Source organism: Palaemon carinicauda, chromosome 33 (assembly GCF_036898095.1).
Source record: "Palaemon carinicauda isolate YSFRI2023 chromosome 33, ASM3689809v2, whole genome shotgun sequence".
Taxonomy (NCBI): domain Eukaryota; kingdom Metazoa; phylum Arthropoda; class Malacostraca; order Decapoda; family Palaemonidae; genus Palaemon; species Palaemon carinicauda.
The window spans coordinates 68404936-68425888 of record NC_090757.1 but is presented as its reverse complement, the minus strand read 5'-3'; the positions used below and the strand labels follow the sequence as shown (position 1 = coordinate 68425888).

At 36.4% G+C, this 20953-nt stretch overlaps 2 protein-coding genes across 2 annotated transcripts; both read right to left on the bottom strand.

The window, feature by feature from the left end:
* Nucleotides 1-5162: 5162 nt before the first annotated feature.
* LOC137625978 (uncharacterized) lies at nucleotides 5163-8227 on the bottom strand. The gene is made up of 2 exons (XM_068357053.1): nucleotides 5633-8227; nucleotides 5163-5188 (listed from the first exon to the last, which is right to left on the bottom strand). The coding sequence occupies exon 1, from the start codon at nucleotides 8167-8169 to the stop codon at nucleotides 6064-6066; it is 2106 nt and encodes a 701-aa protein (XP_068213154.1). The 5' UTR covers nucleotides 8170-8227; the 3' UTR covers nucleotides 5163-5188; nucleotides 5633-6063.
* An 8-nt stretch (nucleotides 8228-8235) lies between these two features.
* On the bottom strand, nucleotides 8236-12924 carry LOC137625977 (uncharacterized). The gene is made up of 2 exons (XM_068357052.1): nucleotides 12533-12924; nucleotides 8236-12088 (listed from the first exon to the last, which is right to left on the bottom strand). The coding sequence occupies exon 2, from the start codon at nucleotides 11629-11631 to the stop codon at nucleotides 8236-8238; it is 3396 nt and encodes a 1131-aa protein (XP_068213153.1). The 5' UTR covers nucleotides 11632-12088; nucleotides 12533-12924.
* Nucleotides 12925-20953: the final 8029 nt, after the last annotated feature.

Genomic DNA, 20953 nt, shown 5'->3' with positions numbered 1-20953 from the left:
GCTTATGTTGGTCTAAGTCATCTCGCCAGCGGGTTTTTTGTCTTCCTCGGTTTCTTGTATATCCTCGGGGTGTCCAGAAGGTTGTTCGTGATGTCCATCGGTTGTCTGTCATCCTGGCAATGTGCCCTGCCCAGTTCCATTTGAGCTTGCTAATGGTTTCAAGGATATCCATTACTTTAGTTTTTTGACGTATCCATTTAGCTGTTTTTCTATCCTTCCATGTTAGATTTAGCATAATTCTCTCATGTGCCCTCTGCATTGTTCGTAATTTAAGGGAAAGCTTTTTTGTTAGATTCCAAGTTTCGGCGCCATAGGTGACAGTGGGGAGGATACACTGATCATAGACTTTCCTTTTTAAGATGATAGGAATCTTCTTATTTTTTAACACTGTACTGGCTCTTCCAAAAGCTTGCCAACCGAGAGTTATTCTTCTTTTTATTTCGCTCTCTTTACAGGCGTCATGTAGAGAGATTCGTTGTCCTAGGTAGATGTAGTGGTCCACTTCCTCAATTTGTTGGTTTTCAATTTCAAGTATGTCATCTGCATTTTCAGTATATTTATTGCTCATGACTTTGGTCTTTTGGAAGTTCATGTGGAGGCCAATTGATTTGCTTGCTTCATTTAGCTCGGTGAGCATATGTTGAAGCTCTTCTTTGGTGTGAGCAATGATAATGATGTCATCAGCAAATCTTAGGTGACTTAGATATTCTCCATCTATTTTTATTCGTTTTTCTTGCCAGTTGAGTTGTCGGAAAGCTCTCTCCAGGCAGGCAGTAAACAGTTTGGGTGAGCTAGTGTCGCCTTGTCTGACACCTCTCTTGAGTTGGAATGGTTCAGAGTCCTTGTGGAGGCGAATAAATGATGTTGCATGGTCATAGATGTGACAGAGTACATTAATGTAAACTGAATCAACTCCCTGTTCTTCCAGCGCTGACATGACCTCCTCAGTTTCAACCGAGTCAAATGCTTTGGTGTAATCTACAAGTGCTACTACTAGTGGTATCTTATATTCATTTGTTTTCTCAATGATTTGGTTTACTGTTTGTAGATGGTCAATTGTGGAGTTGCCTCTTCTAAAGCCCGCTTGTTCCCCTGGCTGATTTTCATCAAGCTTTCCTACAATTCGGTTGGTGATAACTTTGGTGAAAATTTTGTAAATAACATTAAGGAGGCTGATTGGCCGTTGGTTGTTCATGTCCCTGGGGTCGCCTTTTTTGTAGAGTAGAATGAGGATAGCTTTATTCAAGGCTATAAACGAAATTAAAATAGGATCGGCAGCCGGACCAGATGGAGTTCCAGCGATTTTGTTAAAAAAAAACTGCAAACACTATCGCGAAGCCGCTTGCAATACTGCTAAGACCAAGTGTAGATATGAGCGAGATATATGTTGAACATAAATTAGCTTATATAACCCCTATCTTCAAAAGTGGATCAAGACTAGAGGCAAGCAATTATAGACCTGTTAGTCTAACATCACATATTATGAAAGTGTATGAGAGGGTAATAAAAAAGAAAATAATGAACCATTTGGTCAAAAATAATTTGTATAATATGGGTCAACATGGTTTCGTGCCTGGAAAAAGTACACAGACCCAACTGATAGCACACTATGAAAACATATACAAAAATATGATAAATGAAAAAGACACAGATATGATCTATCTAGATTTTGCAAAAGCCTTTGACAAGGTAGACCATAACATATTGGAGAAAAAAATGAGAAAGCATAATATTGTGGGAAAGATAGGAAAATGGGTAAAAGAGTTCCTGCAAAACAGAAAACAGATAGTGGTTGCAAATGACGAGAAATCAGATGAAGCCCAGGTAATATCAGGTGTGCCACAAGGTACGGTATTAGCTGCACTGCTGTTTGTTATTATGATCTTAGACATAGACTGTGATGTTGAAAACTCCGTAGTGAGAAGTTTCGCCGATGACACAAGAATAAGTAGAGAAATTACTTGTGATGAGGATAGGAACTCACTACAAAGAGATCTAAACAAAATATATGAATGGGCGGAGATAAATAGGATGGTATTTAACTCCGATAAATTCGAATCAATAAGTTATGGAAACAGAGAAGGAATGGTGTATGCACACAAGGGACCTAATAACAAGACAATCACAAACAAGGAAGCAATTAAAGACCTTGGTGTAATGTTAAATAGGAATATGTTATGCAACGACCAAATAGCAACACTGTTGGCTAAATGTAAAGCAAAAATGGGAATGTTATTCAGACACTTTAAAACAAGAAAAGCTGAACACATGATTATGCTTTACAAAACTTATGTACGTAATACATTCGAGTACTGCAATGTGATAAGATACCCACACTACCAAAAGGATATTGCGCAAATAGAGAGTGTCCAAAGGTCCTATACTGCTAGAATAGAAGAAGTTAAGGACCTTGACTACTGGGAAAGACTGCAATTTTTAAAACTATACATTCTAGAAAGGAGAAGAGAACGTTACATGATAATACAAGCATGGAAGCAAATAGAAGGAATTACTGAAAACATCATGGAACTTAAAATATCAGAAAGAGCAAGCCGAGGTAGATTGATAGTGCCAAAAAATATTCCAGGTAAACTAAGAAAGGCGCACAGGACATTAATCCACTACGCACCAGCATCGATAATGCAGCGACTATTTAATGTGCTGCCAGCTCATCTAAGAAACATATCAGGAGTGAGCGTAGATGTGTTTAAGAATAAGCTCGATAAATACCTAAGATGCATCCCAGACCATCGAAGACTGGAAGATGCAAAATACACCGGAAGATGCATTAGCAACTCTCTGGTGGATATACGAGGTGCCTCACACTGAGGGACCTGGGGGAACCCAAACAAAAAATAAGGTAAGGTAAGGTAAGGTTCTCCAAAATCTGTAATGGTCCTTGGAACTTGTTGGTGAGTGGGAATCTCCTTATCGGTAAGAAAACCAACACCTGTTGTCCTACAGCAAACTATCTGTCCTTACTTTTCATATCAGACCTTTTTTTTTTCATTTTTCATTGACTCATTTTCAGTTTTTCGAGGGAAAATTTCCTTAACTCGCCAATTCTTCCTCAATTTCTTGACATTCTCCGTCCGTTTCCTCTCGATCTTTCCCTTTTTATGCCAACATTTTAATCGGTCCTCTTACTTCTCGTCCGAACACCTTTTCATTTGGGCTACATTTGGGGTACGTAATGCTTATCAAGAAAGTATTGGATTGAAGCATGCCAGAAAACCTCAAATCAGTCAGTCATTCACATGCTTTCCCGATAAGCATTGCGTACCTCAAATAACATCAACGGTAGTCCAATGTCCCAATCATTTCCTGTTTCGTTGCAGTACTTAGCTAACATGCTCTTCAGGGTTTGATAAAGTCTCTCTAATGTACCTTGGGTCTCCGGGTGGTAAGCAGTAAACAGCTTTCGTCTCACATCCATTAGTTTCATCACATCCTGAAATAATTGACGAGAAATTATTCCGTCTGTCATTCTTAACGATTTATGGAATACCAAACGTGGTAAAAAAAGTCTGGAAACTTATCGGCGATTACTTTGGCACTGATGTTCCTGACAGGTATGGCTTCTGGATATCTTGTCACTGGACACATTAAAGTTGAAATATTCGTAACGTTTCTTTGTTCGTAGTAACGGTCCCACAATGTCAATCATTACCTTGCTGAAGAGTTCTCCTCGCACTTCAATTGGGTGTAAGGGAGCTTTCTTGATGTACTTGTTAGGCTTTCCAGCCATCTGACAAACGTGACATGCAGGGTACAACTGGCTCAATCCTAATGTATGCCAGGCCAGAAAAAGTTTCATAATTTTCTCCGTCGTCTTTTTCATTCCCATGTGTCCCGTCTCATGCGCTACGGTGATTACCTGACTTCTCAGCGGTGCGGGAATTAATATCCGACGGCATATGCCCAATTCGGCATTTCCAAGGATATTGATGGATCTATGCTTCCTCAGAAGCAGTCTATTCTTAAGATAATAACAGGTGGGAGACTGTTGCCCCTCCGTCTCATCCACCACACGGTACAATAACTCTGTTAACGCCGCATCCTTCCATTGCAATCCTATCAGCCTTTTCCGACTCACTTGTCCTACTTCTTCTAATGCTGAGTTCTCAATTTCTTCCAAGTCCATTGCTTCCTTGTCTTTCTGTTCATTCGTCTGTTGTTCCTCTTCTCTCGGGCTCTCCCAGGAGCTCTCCTCTTGCGTACCATCATGTGAATCCTCCTCTTCTGTAAATAAATCCTCCAGAGTCTTCGTTCCTTCGGTTTCTCTATCTTCTTCTGCAGCCACTTTCTTCATCATACACCTAATCTTCACACAACTAGGAAAAAGATACTGGTGGTCCTTCTCAAGTTCAAGCATAGGACTATACTTCAATGGTTTCTCCGTTACAATGGGACAAGGCACAAACGGCGCTCTAGCAACCTCATTTCCCAGCAGGACTTCTACTCCTTCGACAGCCAATGAATCCTTTACTGCAAAATAAAAATTACCTTTTACCAATTCGCATGACAGTTTCATACAGCAAATAGGAGTAACTTCCTCTCTTCCTATTCCCTTTAAAATGGCTGAATCTCCTGTGAGAGACTGTTTCAAAAACAGGTGTACTCCTCACGTCACCACACTGTGATTACATCCCGTGTCGCGCAATACCTTGACCAGGATCTGCTTGCTCCCATCTAGAGAACCTAACATACCTTCATAAATATATGGTTTAAAGGTATCCACGCTGTTTGGGGTTGTCCTGTTCGTCATATAAACTTTAGCTGGATTATTTTCCTTGTCGATCCTTCCCGTCTGATTCTTCGTCTTCACATTCTGTGAGGTTGTATTATCCTTAACCACTTGGGCAACTGTTTTTGTTTGGTTCGAGCGGAAAAAATGGGGAGTGGTCTACTTATGTAAATATAAAATCAACATGTAATGACCACGATCATATCATTAAACCTTGCATTTTTAAGTGAAAAGGTAGAGATGGAAAAAATGCATTTTAAATATTTAATAAATTTAAATTTAAATGGTTACACATTTACGAATACATAATTTAAAATTACATAAATTTCACTGTAGCAGCTGGTGGTGGAATGACGTAAACGAGTCTTCGAAATGCACTTTTACAAGAGATATTAAGGTTCACAACTGCGAGGGCTTAACCTTCTTCCCTTCACTCATCCGCTAAAAAATACAAAGTAAAGGAGAATCAACCACGGGAAAAATCAGAACAATAAATACAACACTCACAAAAATGACTAAAATAAATCAACAAAAATTCAACACTAATCAAAATATCAATTACTGTAATCGCCTGACTAAAATCTACAATTTTCATATCAATCAAAATCTTGAAATAAACAAATCACCGAAAACAGCAATTAACTAATCACGAAATCACTCACGTAAATATTTGCTCAAATCACCACTAAATCACAACAGCTCTCAAATTATCAGTAAAACAACTAGCAAATTTAACGAGTTGTCAAATACTTAAATTTATAGACTGCATAGAAATCACAGGTTCAATCTAGTAAGAATTTAATTAAAATACTTTAAATTATTCTCAAAACACTGGCATATAGAATATGTAACGCAAGAACAAGCATTAAAGCCCCTTATGCTTACCCTGTTGCGATATCAGTTCTGGCGAGTGTGGAAAAAATCATTTAACAGACGATCATCGCTAAGCAGCGTCCGGATCCCATCCTCGATGAATTAGTGTGCAATTATTTCCATGGTAGAGGAAAAATCCATAATAGTTAATCCAGCGTGTGTATACATCCTAAAATCCACTTGAATAATGGAAGAGAGGGAAAGAGAGCTCCTCCTCACTCCCGTGTAAGGTTGCTGAAGACTGTTGCTGTGTGAAAAAACTTCACAACGACGTTAACGGCAGGCAGATATAACTGGATATAACTACTGTATAGTAGTTACTATCTAAAAGCAAAGGGGCAATTAGCGACACTTCTGTATGCCAAATGTATCAATACTTAAATATTCAAATTAATAATTTGAAGTTTTTTCAATCTGCCCCCCGCGGATTTAAATTTAAATTTCTATACAAGACCAGATTGAGCTAGCTGCTTATTCTTCTCAGAACAAACCAAAGCAGCCCCCCGTTGAATTCTTGCAATATTGTCATTAGAAACAACATTAGAATCACTCTGAGGTAAAAAATTTAAATCTAACTGATCAATATGAGAATCACATAACCCATCACCTTTAACCAAAAGAATAACAGACGATATATCCCTAAAAACAACACTTTTATTACCCTTGACCAATTGTACTTGAACAGCCTCACCAAGAGAATTATAAATAACATCAAGAACTCTAGCTAAAGGGTAATTGGGAGCCTTAACCATTGAATCTTTTATCAAGACTATGTCACCTTTTGATATTTTAACGTGCTCCCTAGGGTAATATTTACCTCTGTATTTAGTTGCCTGATCTTGCAATCCAAATAAAAATTCATTGTGATAACTATTACGCAATTTCTCTTTAATATGAATTAAACGCCGAAAGTCCTTACCCAAGTCAGAAGAGTCATAATTATCAAGTTGACCTTCGTGATATATACATTCCATAACCTGTGTATCATATCCAAATTTCAAAAACTCTGGTGATAGCACCTGAAAATCATCATTCACATTCTGTTCCCTTAATGCGCCAAGTTCAGAAATGGGTTTCTTATTAGCGTAACATATGCATTGTTTAATTACATGAGAAAATTCCAGAAAATCTAGAATATTATTATGGATTGCTCCCTGTATTAACTTTCTTACCAGACCAACTCCGGACTCTATGATACCTCCAATACCACGATTCAGAGAACCACGAGGATACTGTGAAAATTCAGTGACATCGACACCCCTCTGATTGAAGAATTCCTGCACCTCACTTGCTTTCAGACATTCCTCAATCCATGTGAATGCACCAACAAGATTTGAGCCAGAATCTGAAAATACTTTGTTAGGCAAACCATAGTTGTAAACATGATTTTGAAAAGCCAATAAAAATCCTTTAGAATCAGCTGAAGTCACTATTTCAACATTAATCATGTGAGACCAAATACATTTAAAAATTACCCCATAGGTTTTAACTTTGTCACTTCCATACCTTGTGAAATATGGTCCAAAGTAATCAATGAAACATACAGAAAAAAACCTCTTTATGGGATTCACATTCCACTCTCTATAGTCATTAGCATTAACTTTAACTGGTCTACTATTAAAACGTTTACAGTGGTAACATTCATTCACAACCTTCTTAACTGTTGAAAATCCCTTGAGCAAAAAAAATGCCGGTTTCAATTTATGTAGCACATAGTAAGTACCCGAGTGATTAAACTTCACGTGAGTGTCCATTATCAGTATTCTACCGAAATCGCTATTATTACTAATGAGTATTGGAGTTCTCGACATCATACCTTTAGACATCTTTCCCATTTTACATTTTACTCTAAGAATACCATCAGTGTCACAAAATACATTCATTCTACTAACTAGCTCAGGAATACACTTTTTTGCTTTCCGTTTTGAAGTGAAAAAATCTTGTAAATCTGGAAAGCAATTCTGTTGATCAAGCTTTAGCAAATCATTACTGCATTTTTTGTAGCTTGCATCTAATAAGGCAATTGACTGCTGGCTCTTAGAATTTATTCTTAATCTTAATTTGTTTATGAAAAGCTTAACTTTCATTAGTACTTTAATTGCTTTGTCAAGTGAAAAATACTTAGTTAAATCAACAACTGTACCAACTGACATATCTTCAACACTTGCCTTATTTACAACCAGCTTCGGTATATTCACATCATTAATCATGCCTGGATTAGGAATTACAAGCCATTCTAGTAAATTTAAATCTTCCCGTAACATCTTGGGTCCGGTCAAGTAACAAGAGTTTCTTAACTTTGAGAAGGATACTAATCTAGTCGTGAAATCTGCAGCATTTTCATTTGATCCTACGTGAGCTAACTTCACCGAGTGTGTAGACTTACAGAGGTCGACAATATTTGCGATTCTATTATTTACATATACACTTCTCTTTTGAAGCTTTGTTCTCAAGTTCTCATAATCAGCTAGCCAACTTAAGGTAATCGTAGAATCTGAAAACAACATTATGTCATTAACTGCAATAGGCACAATACAAGAAGTGAGCATTTTATACAGATCAAAAGCCCTTTGCAATGCATACTCTACTGCAGTGAGTTCGAGTACAGGCATAGTTCACCCTTTCAGATTTTTATTCAGAATCTTATTATGGGCAGATACGAAGGATACCAACTTTGAATCTCTCTCCTGCAAGTAAATAACACATCCAATAAAGTTTTTACTCGCATCACTCATTACAATTATATCAAAATTAGACTTTCTGCTACCCATATATCTTGGTATCTCTAGCCTTTCACCATTATTGAATTGTGAAGCTATGTTTCTCCATTCATTTAGCCGAGCACCATGAAGAGAAGTATCCCATTTATCTACATAATCAGACTGTAATTGCCTGAGGAAGATCTTACATCTGTTTAAAACAGGCAAGTTAGCATTATTCAAATCAAATATACTCATTACTGAACTCAAAATCTGCCTAGGAGTATTGGCTTCAACATTTAATCTAACACATGTGGCCTTTAGTACATCATTATATCTGTCCCAGCACATGCCAAGAATTTTAACCTCTTGTGGAGTCTCTGTGCCAACTTTACAGTCAATGTCACGCTGAAATTGAGAATAATTAGTAACATACTGCTGCAATGGAAATTTATGCTGCTCAAATATTGTACTGGCTTCCCTGTGAACCATTTCAACTTCATCTTCATCTGCACAACCAATCAGAAAATTATCAACATAACTGCCTTGGAAGATTCTTTTTTTCAATTCCTGAATTTCTTCAGTATCACCATCTGCCTCCAATATTAGCATTTTATAAAGACAGCACTGCAACAGATATGGAGAAACAGACATCCCAAATATTACTCGCTTTGAGCGATACACAACTGGTGTAAAATCTCTAGATTCAACATCCTTAAACCAATAAAAGAGAAATTTTGAGGAATTCTCATCATCAATGGCCAATCTGTGAAAGGCTTTTGAAATATCAAATCCAAGTATAAACTTGTCAAACCTCATCATGGTCAATGCATCACTTATTTTAAAATTCTTGTTATAACCTGGGTGAATACATTGATTCAGACTAATGCCTTTACTGCCATCATGTCTTTTTTCTGCAAGATTCGCCATGTAAATAACTCTTACTTTCGTAGTATCTCTTTCTTCTTTAATTACAGGACTGTGGCTAATGAAGAAATATTTTGGAAATTTCCTTTTATATTCTTCAAAATCTTCAACTTTTTCAATGATTCCCAAATCAATTTGTGACTGGAAAACTTCATCAATTCGCTTTAGAACATTACTGTTCAAGTATTTCTTCTTCAGACTGCACAGAACCTTGAAAGCAAGTCTCTCATTTGATCCAAGAAGATCTTTATATCTAGTCAACCAAGGAATTGGTACGACATAAAATTTTTCAGAATCTCTGTAAATGTTGCATAAAATAAAATCTGTCACTTCTTGCTCAGTTTCATTAGTAACACATTCAATAGAATCCTCTTCTTCCATATTTATGAATATCTTACAATCGTGACCCAACTGAGAATAATCCGCAACCTCTGCTATATCTGGCAGGCTTTCAAAATTATATATTCCATCAAGTGTTGGCACTTCATAGTCAAATCCATCAGAATCAATCTCCATAGTGCCAATGTATGAAGTAGTAGATTTTGTTTCTTCAGAAATCTTCCTATGAGACATCAAAGATGTATCTACTGCATCGGAAAGATTCTTTATCCAGTCAGAAATAGAACCAATTAATATTAGTTTATCATTAATTCTGTAAAAGGAAGTCAGTCTGTCTTTTTGACCTAGTACTCCACTTTCCATGCTCATCACACAATGCCAATCCTTTGAACCTATCAGTAGCTTTATATCATCAATATCATGAATTCTGTTTACATCATTGAATTTATCATAAGCAACCTCTTCACCATTCTGCCTTAGCAGTTCTATTAATTTATACATATGAGGAGCTTTCATCTGAATTTTAATCTTAGGAATACAAATACAAGTAATTTCATAACTTACATCACCAATCTTAAAAGGAAAACTCACTGACTTGGTACAAATCTTTTGATTAGTATTAATCCCCTTGATAATCAAATGTATCTTAGGATCTACTACCTTTAAATTCAAAAAATCTGCTAAACTTTCCTCAATAAAGGAATTCTGGCTACCCGAATCCAAAACTGTATCCACTTTAACACGATCATGTTCAGTCGTCACTGTTAGTAATGGTAATAAAGAATCAACAATATCCAAATGACTAGATGCTGTAACAGTTGATGGTATTTCATTAACACTCTCGATAACATTAACCACCTTTGTGGTAGTTTGCTTACTATTACTAGAATCTGTTGGCTTTGAACTACACAAAAAACTCCAGTGTTTACCCTTTTTGCATTTGAAGCATACACCTGACGTTTGAAATCTGCACTCATTACTATTATGACCTGCCTTTAAGCATTTAAAGCACTTGTGCAATTCTTTTAATCGCTTTATTTTATCAGATACTTGCAAGTACTTTGTACAACTGGCAATTTTGTGATCTTTAGCATTACAAAGCATACATAAACTCCTGGTTAAACTAGTATTCAAACTAGTAGCCAACACTGCGGTTTTACATGGACTTTCTTTACTAGTGTTTAATTGAGCGTTATACCTGCTGCAAGCTTCCAAAAATTTACCAGTGACCTCATCTAAAGTAGGATGAGACTTATTTGTGATCGCAACTATGATATCTTGAAATTTAGTAGGCAATGAAGACCACACAAAATAAAGCATAACAGTGTCCAAATCAATAGCATTATCTTTCACTGCATCAATCAACTTCTTAATATGAGCATAAAAAATATATGGATCATCCTTGCCCCAAACAAACCTCAAGTCAGTTAACTCTTTAATGAGGACAAACTTCTGAGGCATTTCATCAGCAAATGCTGCGATCAAAGTTTGTTTAGCCTGACCAAAAGTTTGCTGGGACACCTTTATAGAACTAATCATAGCCTTTGCTCTACTATGACATTGCTGCTCAAGTAAATTATACCTCTCGACTTCATTTAAATTATACGGAGCAGTCAAGTGTTCAAAAACTTCAAAAAATCGCTTACATGTAAATTTATCTTCCTTAGAATCTGCATAATACCGAGGCAAATTCAACTTGGGCAAATCAATTTTAGTTCTGCAAGGAGTTTTATTATCAATCTGTACGGAGAGATTATCAAGTCGAGATTGCATTTTGTTTGACAGTAATTTAATTTTACGATGATATTCCTCACATTCAGAATCCTGCCTATCCAAATCCTCCTGCGGAACTAAGGAGTCCAGTCTAACTTTAGTCAAGATCAAATCATCCAAGGTCTGCAATCTTTGACTGTAATCACTCAGAAAACTCAATTCTGTTTGTAATTCAGCTTTATCTAAAGAATCAACAGCATTACACAATTTAGTATACAATACACTAACCTTACGGCGTATAGTAGTACGTTCACGCTTTTCCGATTCCGCCATCTTTAACTAACAGAAAACACCGCACAAATCAACTTTCAAATAAAAAATTAACACGTATAACGCGAGAGGATGGGGACCCGGACACCGCCCAACTAGAAACGACCAACATTCCACACCAGTGCTTAAAAATATTAATCCAAAAGTTCGAAGGACCAAGCGGAAAAATAGGGGGTGGTTTACATTGTAAATATAAAATCAACATGTAATGACCACGATCATATCATTAAACCTTGCATTTTTAAGTGAAAAGGTAGAGATGGAAAAAATGCATTTTAAATATTTAATAAATTTAAATTTAAATGGTTACACATTTACGAATACATAATTTAAAATTACATAAATTTCACTGTAGCAGCTGGTGGTGGAATGACGTAAACGAGTCTTCGAAATGCACTTTTACAAGAGATATTAAGGTTCACAACTGCGAGGGCTTAACCTTCTTCCCTTCACTCATCCGCTAAAAAATACAAAGTAAAGGAGAATCAACCACGGGAAAAATCAGAACAATAAATACAACACTCACAAAAATGACTAAAATAAATCAACAAAAATTCAACACTAATCAAAATATCAATTACTGTAATCGCCTGACTAAAATCTACAATTTTCATATCAATCAAAATCTTGAAATAAACAAATCACCGAAAACAGCAATTAACTAATCACGAAATCACTCACGTAAATATTTGCTCAAATCACCACTAAATCACAACAGCTCTCAAATTATCAGTAAAACAACTAGCAAATTTAACGAGTTGTCAAATACTTAAATTTATAGACTGCATAGAAATCACAGGTTCAATCTAGTAAGAATTTAATTAAAATACTTTAAATTATTCTCAAAACACTGGCATATAGAATATGTAACGCAAGAACAAGCATTAAAGCCCCTTATGCTTACCCTGTTGCGATATCAGTTCTGGCGAGTGTGGAAAAAATCATTTAACAGACGATCATCGCTAAGCAGCGTCCGGATCCCATCCTCGATGAATTAGTGTGCAATTATTTCCATGGTAGAGGAAAAATCCATAATAGTTAATCCAGCGTGTGTATACATCCTAAAATCCACTTGAATAATGGAAGAGAGGGAAAGAGAGCTCCTCCTCACTCCCGTGTAAGGTTGCTGAAGACTGTAGCTGTGTGAAAAAACTTCACAACGACGTTAACGGCAGGCAGATATAACTGGATATAACTACTGTATAGTAGTTACTATCTAAAAGCAAAGGGGCAATTAGCGACACTTCTGTATGCCAAATGTATCAATACTTAAATATTCAAATTAATAATTTGAAGTTTTTTCAATGTTCGACCAACATTCCAAACTGAAATGGCCTTTCTTGCCACACTAATAACAGAAGATATTAATCTTCTCCACGTAAACCCGAGGAGTGTTTACGACTGATAATAGTATAATCGTCGCCCAGCAAAGCTTCTCTATCAGGTTTATTCACCTCTCTCTTTCTCAAGTATGTTCGAATATGTTCGTGAATTCCACGTAAATATTTCTCTTAAATTAGCCATCTCTATCACTTTAGCAGCCTGTATCCACCTCATAAAACATTGTTGTATCTTATAAGCATAATCCAGGAAAGTAATTTCCTCATCCTTCCACAACTTCAGAATCTTCGTTACAATATTCAGGGGTCCTCTGATACACTTGTAGCACGTGCCTTTGGACCTCTTGATACTCTTTCCTCTGGTCCTGAGACAAGGCCAGATAATCACTGCGTCCTTTTCCAATAAGGATACTCAGCAATAGCACAGACCATTAATCTTCTGGCCATTCCATCGTCGATACAACAGTTTCAAAATGAATGAAGAATTTGTCGGGAGCTTCCTCTATGAATTTCGGAATTAACCTCTGCGCATTCGACACATGAAACAGGGGATCGTGCATAGCAGGGGTCATCTCTGTCTGAGTACCCAACCTTGCACGAGGATTCCTCTATTCCAATGCCCTTGCCTGTCTTGCTTCTTCTCTCTCTCTTTTTTTCCGTCTTGTTTCCATTTCCATTGCCTATCTTGCAATCTCTTTAGCCTTTTCTCTCTCTCTCTTTCTTCCCGTCTTGCAATTACTCTTGCCTTTTCTATCTCTTCTGCCATCATCTTCAGCTTATTCAAATTCTCTTCCGCTGCAATTCGTCGAATCTTTGACTCTACATTCCTTTCTGGTTTCATTCCTTCAGTTCATGGGTTACCTGATACCTGCTTCGCTACCAATTGTGCTTCAGCCTTCTCCAAAAGTTTGCAAGCTGTTACAATATCTTCTTTTGTCAACTTTCCTGAGTTTACCAACGCTTCTAAGGCTAGACACTTGATTTGGGCTTTAATCATTCCACTCGTTGCATGGCCACCACATTCATTTAAAATAGAGCCAGTGAGGTTTAGTTACATTAGCTTCCGGCAATTCCTGAACCATTTGGTTTTCCAAAAACTCTTGTACATTCAACTGTACCATCTTGTACTTTACAAAAAATATACCCTAACAATACACCGAATCCTATCAACATTAAACTTATTAAACCTTTAATGTAAACACGGCCCTATGTCCCCAATATTTAAAACAGACTTGCTAGATCCCGGGTCTAGGCACTGAAAATATATATTACCACTAGCTAATTACGTAAATTCCCGAGCTTCAAACCTCACCCGAATTTTTTACATAAATCTGTTATACTTGAAAAATACCCGAGCTCTAAGAATATTACACGACTCCCAGACGTCCATATATATGAACACTACATATCCAAAGGTCTTTTTAAATAACTCAAAATTAAACTAGCTGATTGTACCAGCACTATCAAACCTCTCCTCGGCCTCAAAGCATTGTGATTGCGTCCAGTATTCTTCGTCGAAATTGATCTGTCAATCACTCACCCTTGTCAAGTCTCCCTATTCTGTTCGAAGCCTTTGAACGAGAAATTGGCAATTATGCATTCCCAGCTTTACGAAGAGCATTGATTCATTTGTAGGAGGTATTTGGACACCCCTTTACCGCAAGATTACTTAATTAAGTGTAAGGCTATCCATTTCAAGGGGTTACTGGCAGTTATGGCTGAAATACTGATAGCTTCAAAAACCTGAGGTTTTTAGAAAAATAATGTATTTTTTTTTTTTATTAAATCTTTAGCTTCTTCCATGAAAAATACACATGGCCTGCGTAAAAAAAAAAATATCAAGCTAACGGTACAGGAAAGCAGATGAAGAGAAGAAAAAAATAAATAAGGAAATGTGTTTAGTATATATCTAAACTATGGACCAAAGAAAGACACAAGTTATTAACCTCTATTCTGAGAAAAGACAATAGAAAGATTATGTATAAGTATTGAAAATAAAATACCAAAGGAAAAGTTCTCATTGAAACTCACTTCGATGTCTCTCATCGAGTGTTCTATTAACCAACGATAGAACACCGAGACCATGATTCTTTGGGGCTCTGGACAAATACCAACGGAACCCTCTACATATTTCACCCCCTCTTTTCGTACAATTAACTACAATAGTATTAAAACTTAAGTAAATAATTATGTTTTCACATTTAACACACACACACACACACAATTTCATAACTTCAGCTTTGTCAGTGTGTTCCCAAAGTACACTAACTGCAGTACACAATCTGCAGTCCGGGTAGTTCCGATATCCACATCGGGAATAGGAGAAGTGGGGAGATAGTGGGTGTTAACGAAGTTGCTTTTTAACGAACAGAACAGGAGAAGTCCCTTGTCAAGTTTATTATTCAGGATGAAATGCTTTATACATATAAACGTATATGTATGTACGCTTATTTGTAGTAATTAAACCTTATTGGTTAACACAAACTTGACTCAGAATTAGTAAAGTATCAGTATCTTGGAATGGTAGAATGAATGTGCCTTCATTTAGAAGAGAAAAAAACAATTCCTGTATGCAATTCTCTCTCTCTCTCTCTCTCTCTCTCTCTCTCTCTCTCTCTCTCTCTCTCTCTCTCTCTCTCTCTCATATAAACAGAAGCACACACGATATGCATTTATGTATACTGAGAGAGAGAGAGAGAGAGAGAGAGAGAGAGAGAGAGAGAGAGAGAGAGAGAGAGAGAGAGAGAGAGAGAGAGAGAGAGTTTCCCAAGTGATTTCTGGTTTCTTATCTCTACTGATTTTTGTCTTTTATTGATTTCAAAATCAGTTTTGCCTCAGTGCCCAAATATTTAGAATTGTATCATGGAAGTCTATTTTTCCTCATAAATGTGGTAGTTTTGTTGCTGAAACCGTCTTCTTCTTTTATTGGTCTTTCTACTTTGAACCAAAGCTCTTCATTCCCTTTCTTTTGTAGGTCCGCTACGATTGCAGTCTTCTTTCTTTCTATCTTTCACTTCGCAGGATTTGCACACCAAATACATTTTGTGATTTTTCGTCTAGGCTCTAATCTTCTTACTTCTTGAGGTCAATACTCTCTCTCTCTCTCTCTCTCTCTCTCTCTCTCTCTCTCTCTCTCTCTCTCTCTCTCTCTCTCTCTCTGGCTCTGAATAAATCTAGTTCAATTTCTGTTAAACCACAAAATGTACTATTCATTATAATCTAAGGTTACTTCTCCATATGAAAGAGATCTTACACAAATAACACAATTATAATTATGTGATATTATTTATCCATCAGGATAATTACAACCTTTATGAATGCTAATAATTTCCATGTACTGAATTTGATATCTGTTAGGTTTCTAATTTTAGAAAGAATTTATACAACTAAGAATAACTTTAGTCTGCAAAAATTTCTCTATCGAACTTACCAACTAATCAAAGGAAAATATGTAAAATAGGTAAATTCATATTTTTTATAGAATAAATAAATTACTTTATATGGTAATTAATGCAAATCTATACCCAAAACTTCTTAATTTAAAATAAATACATCGTGCCACTTTGCACACCAAATCAGACTATGGAATGTATAGTGTGTATCTAAATTGCTGCCCCTCATAGCTGCCAATCATCCTTCTGATTGGTCCAAGCTATCAATCTGATAGAATCTCTTTGTCACGTTGAGTTATCCTCCATAACAATTACAGGAGTAGCAAACAATTATACTACAAATTCAGATAGATATATTTTGTATCCTTAGATATACAACTTATTTTTGATAATGGAATGTTGGTAATGTTCACATTATTAGTTGAATGCAAAATTCATCTCAAAATTACCTTCATCTCATTCTCCTGATTTGTTTATAATTAGAATAATACATATCTTTGGAATAAGAACTGAAAACGTAAGTAAATATGTTATCAGGCATTCACTTAGCAATTCTCTCTCTCTCTCTCTCTCCTCTCTCTCTCTCTCTCTCTCTCTCTCTCTCTCTCTCTCTCTCTCTCTCTCTCTCTCTCATTACTTTGTAGGGGGCAAATAAGGTTTTTCTTCCGCCATATAGGCATAGCTTATGCAAATCGAAGTTTAATGTTTTGTTAAAACTTCTTTAACCTAAATTTCATTCCGAGTAACAATGTGGAAAACCCTAAAAATATAATGAAATTAAATATAGGTAATTAACAGTGTTTCTTGTAATAAATTTTCCTGAGTGATATATCGTTTTTTGAAAAAGTTTTAATAATATATATATTGCCTTGCCTACCAAAAAAAAAATCATATAATTTATATGATTTACACATACAGTAGATCAATAGAACGGCAGCATAGAAATAATAACTTAGATGTAAAAACTAAAATAGAAAACCCTTCAAACCACAGATCATCAAAGCGCTTTAATGACATTGCCAATCTGTAGTCTCTCGCGATATATGATACGAGAATAAAACTTAACGAGAATCGTTCCAAAGTATCACAATAATTGTGTGAGGAAGTTCATGGCTCTACTCCCACAGGAGTCGTCCATTATCGTTTCACGAAATTGATAACACTAAAGGGAATTTGTTTCTCGTTACTTACTGCGCATTATTAGTTTCGTCGCGATTAGCTTTTATTCATCAATAAGATTAGAAGAGTTTCTCGGAATCCTGACACCATTGCATTTGGGACAACTACTGCTTATACCTAAAATATTATTATTGTTCATTTCTTTTCTTGTTGTTTATTTATTTCCTTATTTCCTTTCTCACTGGGCTATTTTTCGCCGTTGGACCCCTTGGGCTTATAGCATCCTGCTTTTCAAACAAGGGCTGTGGCTTACCTAATAATAATAATAATAATAATAATAATAATAATAATAATAATAATAATAATAATAATAATAATAATAATAGGTGACGCAATTTAATCATAAAATTGTTGTAGAGGCTACCATTAAATACTTTTCCTAAACCTTTCTGTTTTTGGAAAAGAAAAAACCAATCCCTCCATCTTCCTCTCCTACAACATCATATATTCAAGAACTCCCAATTCCATTAAGTTTTATATATCAAACATGCTCATATAGAGTCATCACGCTTCTCTTTCACCCAAAGGCCCGCTTAAAGAGGAAATGTTCAGCATGGTCTACAACTCGTACAACAGAGTTTAAAAAGAGCCATAACACCTCGTTTCCAGAACTTTTCTCATAATCCTGGAAAAAATGACACGTCAGCACCATTCTAATCTTCCCATCACGAGCAGAGGAAAAGGAAAATAGAGTTTTCATGATAGTGGTCCTTATGAGGAATGTTTAAAGAGTTGAGTGTCGGTTTACCTGTCATTTCCTTGCAGGGGGTGAGGTGGTTAAGTTAGGACGTAATAAGTGCTTTGTTTTAGACAATGTTTTGAATTTTCTTTCTAAGAGTTATTTTTTAACTTTAAAATTCATTAGTTTGTTTTTTATTCTAGAGATAATGACTATTATGTAACAAGTAATTTCTCAGTGTTTTACAATCAAATATATTTAAATGTTTAGATGCTTTAACGTTTTTGGTACTAATAACAGGTCATTATTATATACTAATGTACACGACCCGTCCAAAATTACTTTTAAATATTTAGATAGATATGCGTACACAAACACACGCATGTAGATTCAGCCCTTTCCACCCCTCCCTATTTCCTTACTACAACCAGCTTTCTCTGCAATTTGTGCGAGTGTGTGGTTTCCTAGTCTATCTTTCAAGGTAACCCCTCTGATCAGGGTATGACCAAGACATAGATCTTAGGTATGACTACTCCCTCTCCCTCTAATCGATGGACGCTGGACACAGTAGTTATACGTTTGACAATGCCGTTTAGCGTAACAGAAAATAAATATATGTACAACTTTTATTTGTGTTCGATCTACCGGAATCCAGACATGGATGATTCTATCTTCGATTGCCTTCTTACCATTTTGACTAAGATAAAAGAAGATGATAGATAGGGAGTGGTTAAGTTCTATCTCTCCTACCGATCGCCATGGCTTAAGAGCTTTAGACTTTGCCTCTGAATCAGGCTGTGAGCAAATCATAAATGAAGCTACCCACAGGTCTGGTAATTGCTTGGACCCCGTATACACTGACTCCCCTGGCGTTATAACTTGTAAGGTTGGTTCTCAAGTCGGGACATCTGATCATGCCTTGATTTTATTGACAGTGAAGACTGAGCAGCCTGTCCCTGATATATACTACTCTTTTAAAATCTATATGAAATCCCAAGCAGACTGGAATGGAATTTTGCATGATCTTTTGTGCTTGAATTGGTCACAATTATGTAGTAGTGTAGATCCTGCTGTCCCTTTGGATGAAAATATAGTGAACATAATTGATAGGCCTATCCCTTCTCGTGTACTAAGGTACTGAGTGAAGGACAAACCATGGTTCAATGATGATTGTAAACGTGCTTATTTGGAGAAGCAAGTGGCCTATCCTCTTTGGAAGGGTAACAGATCAGATTTGACCTGGAATAACTATACTTAGCTTCGAGCTTTTGCTCAGAGAGTTTATGCCTCAACTGAAAAGGAGTACAACTTAACCATAAAAGAAACCCTTTCTGATACAACTCAGGAATATAAATGGTGGTCTACCGTTAAATCTGTAATCTTTGGTGTAGATGCAACAGATCCTCCTTTAATTGAACCAGAGGGCTCAGTCACTCACTGTCCATAGGAAAAGGCAACCGTTTTGACTGATGTTTTTGACAGTAAACATTGTAATGTAAAACTTGAACTTCCTCATTCATGTTTTCCTGAGGCTAAACTAAATAGTTTAGCTTTTCGATCTCGTGAGATTAAAGCTCTGTTGATGGACCTTGATGCTTATGGAGGTGTAGACCCAAATGGTATTTTTCCCTTGTTTTTTTATAGACAGCAGATTTCTTAGCTCCAAAGTTATCTGTTATATTGCGCAAGTTAGCAAGAAGAGGAGCTTTTAGCACTAGTTGGAGGATTGGTAATGTTACTCCTCTATATAAATGTGTTTGTGGTAGCTCAAGTCCCACTGATTACCGCTCATTTTATATAACTCCCATATTATCTAAAATTTTTGAGCGTCTTCTGGCAAAACGTCTTAATAGGTTTGCTGAAGGTAATCGTCTATTCCCTAGTTTGCAATTTGGTTTTCGTAAAGGCCTTTGGCACATGTAATGCCCTTCTTACAATCTCCAATGCTGTACAGAAATCCCTTGATTGTGGTCAAGAAGTTCGTATGATTGGCCTTGATTTTAGTGCGGCCTTTGGCTGTGTTAATCACGAGGCCCTTGTTTTCAAACTGAAACAGTTGGGAGTGGGTGGGTCGTTCCTTAGCATTATTATTGATTTTTTAAGTAATAGATCTCAAAGAGTTGTTGTTGATGGGCACCATAGTGAGAATAGGAATGTGATATCCGGTGTTCCACAGGGTAGTGTTCTTGGCCCATTACTCTTCATACTATATACACATGACATGTGGTTTGGCCTAGAAAACAAGCTTGTTGCATATGCAGATGATGCTACTCTCTTTGCATCAATTCCATCCCCTGAATATAGATCTGGGGTTGGTGAATCCCTTAATAGAGATGTAGCTAAAATTAGTGCACGGTGCAAATTATGAGGTTTGAAGTTGAATCCTAACAAAACTCAAAGCATGATTGTAAGTAGGTCAAGGACGGTGGCTCCTCAACATCCGGATCTCAGTATTGATAATGTTTCTTTAATTTTGTATGACTCTTTTAAAATTTTAGGTGTGATTCTCGACAGCAAATTTAGTTTTGAGAAACACATTAGGTCCGTGTCTTCTTCAATAGCACAAAAAATTGGCTTATTGAAAAAGTCTTTTAAGATTTTCGGTGATCAATCTATTCTGAAGAAGTGTTTTAATTCTTTCATTCTACCTTGTTTTGAGTATTGTTCTCCTGTGTGCTGTTCAGCTGCTGATTATCATCTTAATTTGTTGGACAGAAACTTACGGTCTATTAAAT

Excerpts from the sequence above, each read along its gene's own strand:
- LOC137625978 (XM_068357053.1), bottom strand. The coding sequence starts at position 8,169 with ATGCTCACTTCTTGTATTGTGCCTATTGCAGTTAATGACATAATGTTG.
- LOC137625977 (XM_068357052.1), bottom strand. The coding sequence starts at position 11,631 with ATGGCGGAATCGGAAAAGCGTGAACGTACTACTATACGCCGTAAGGTT.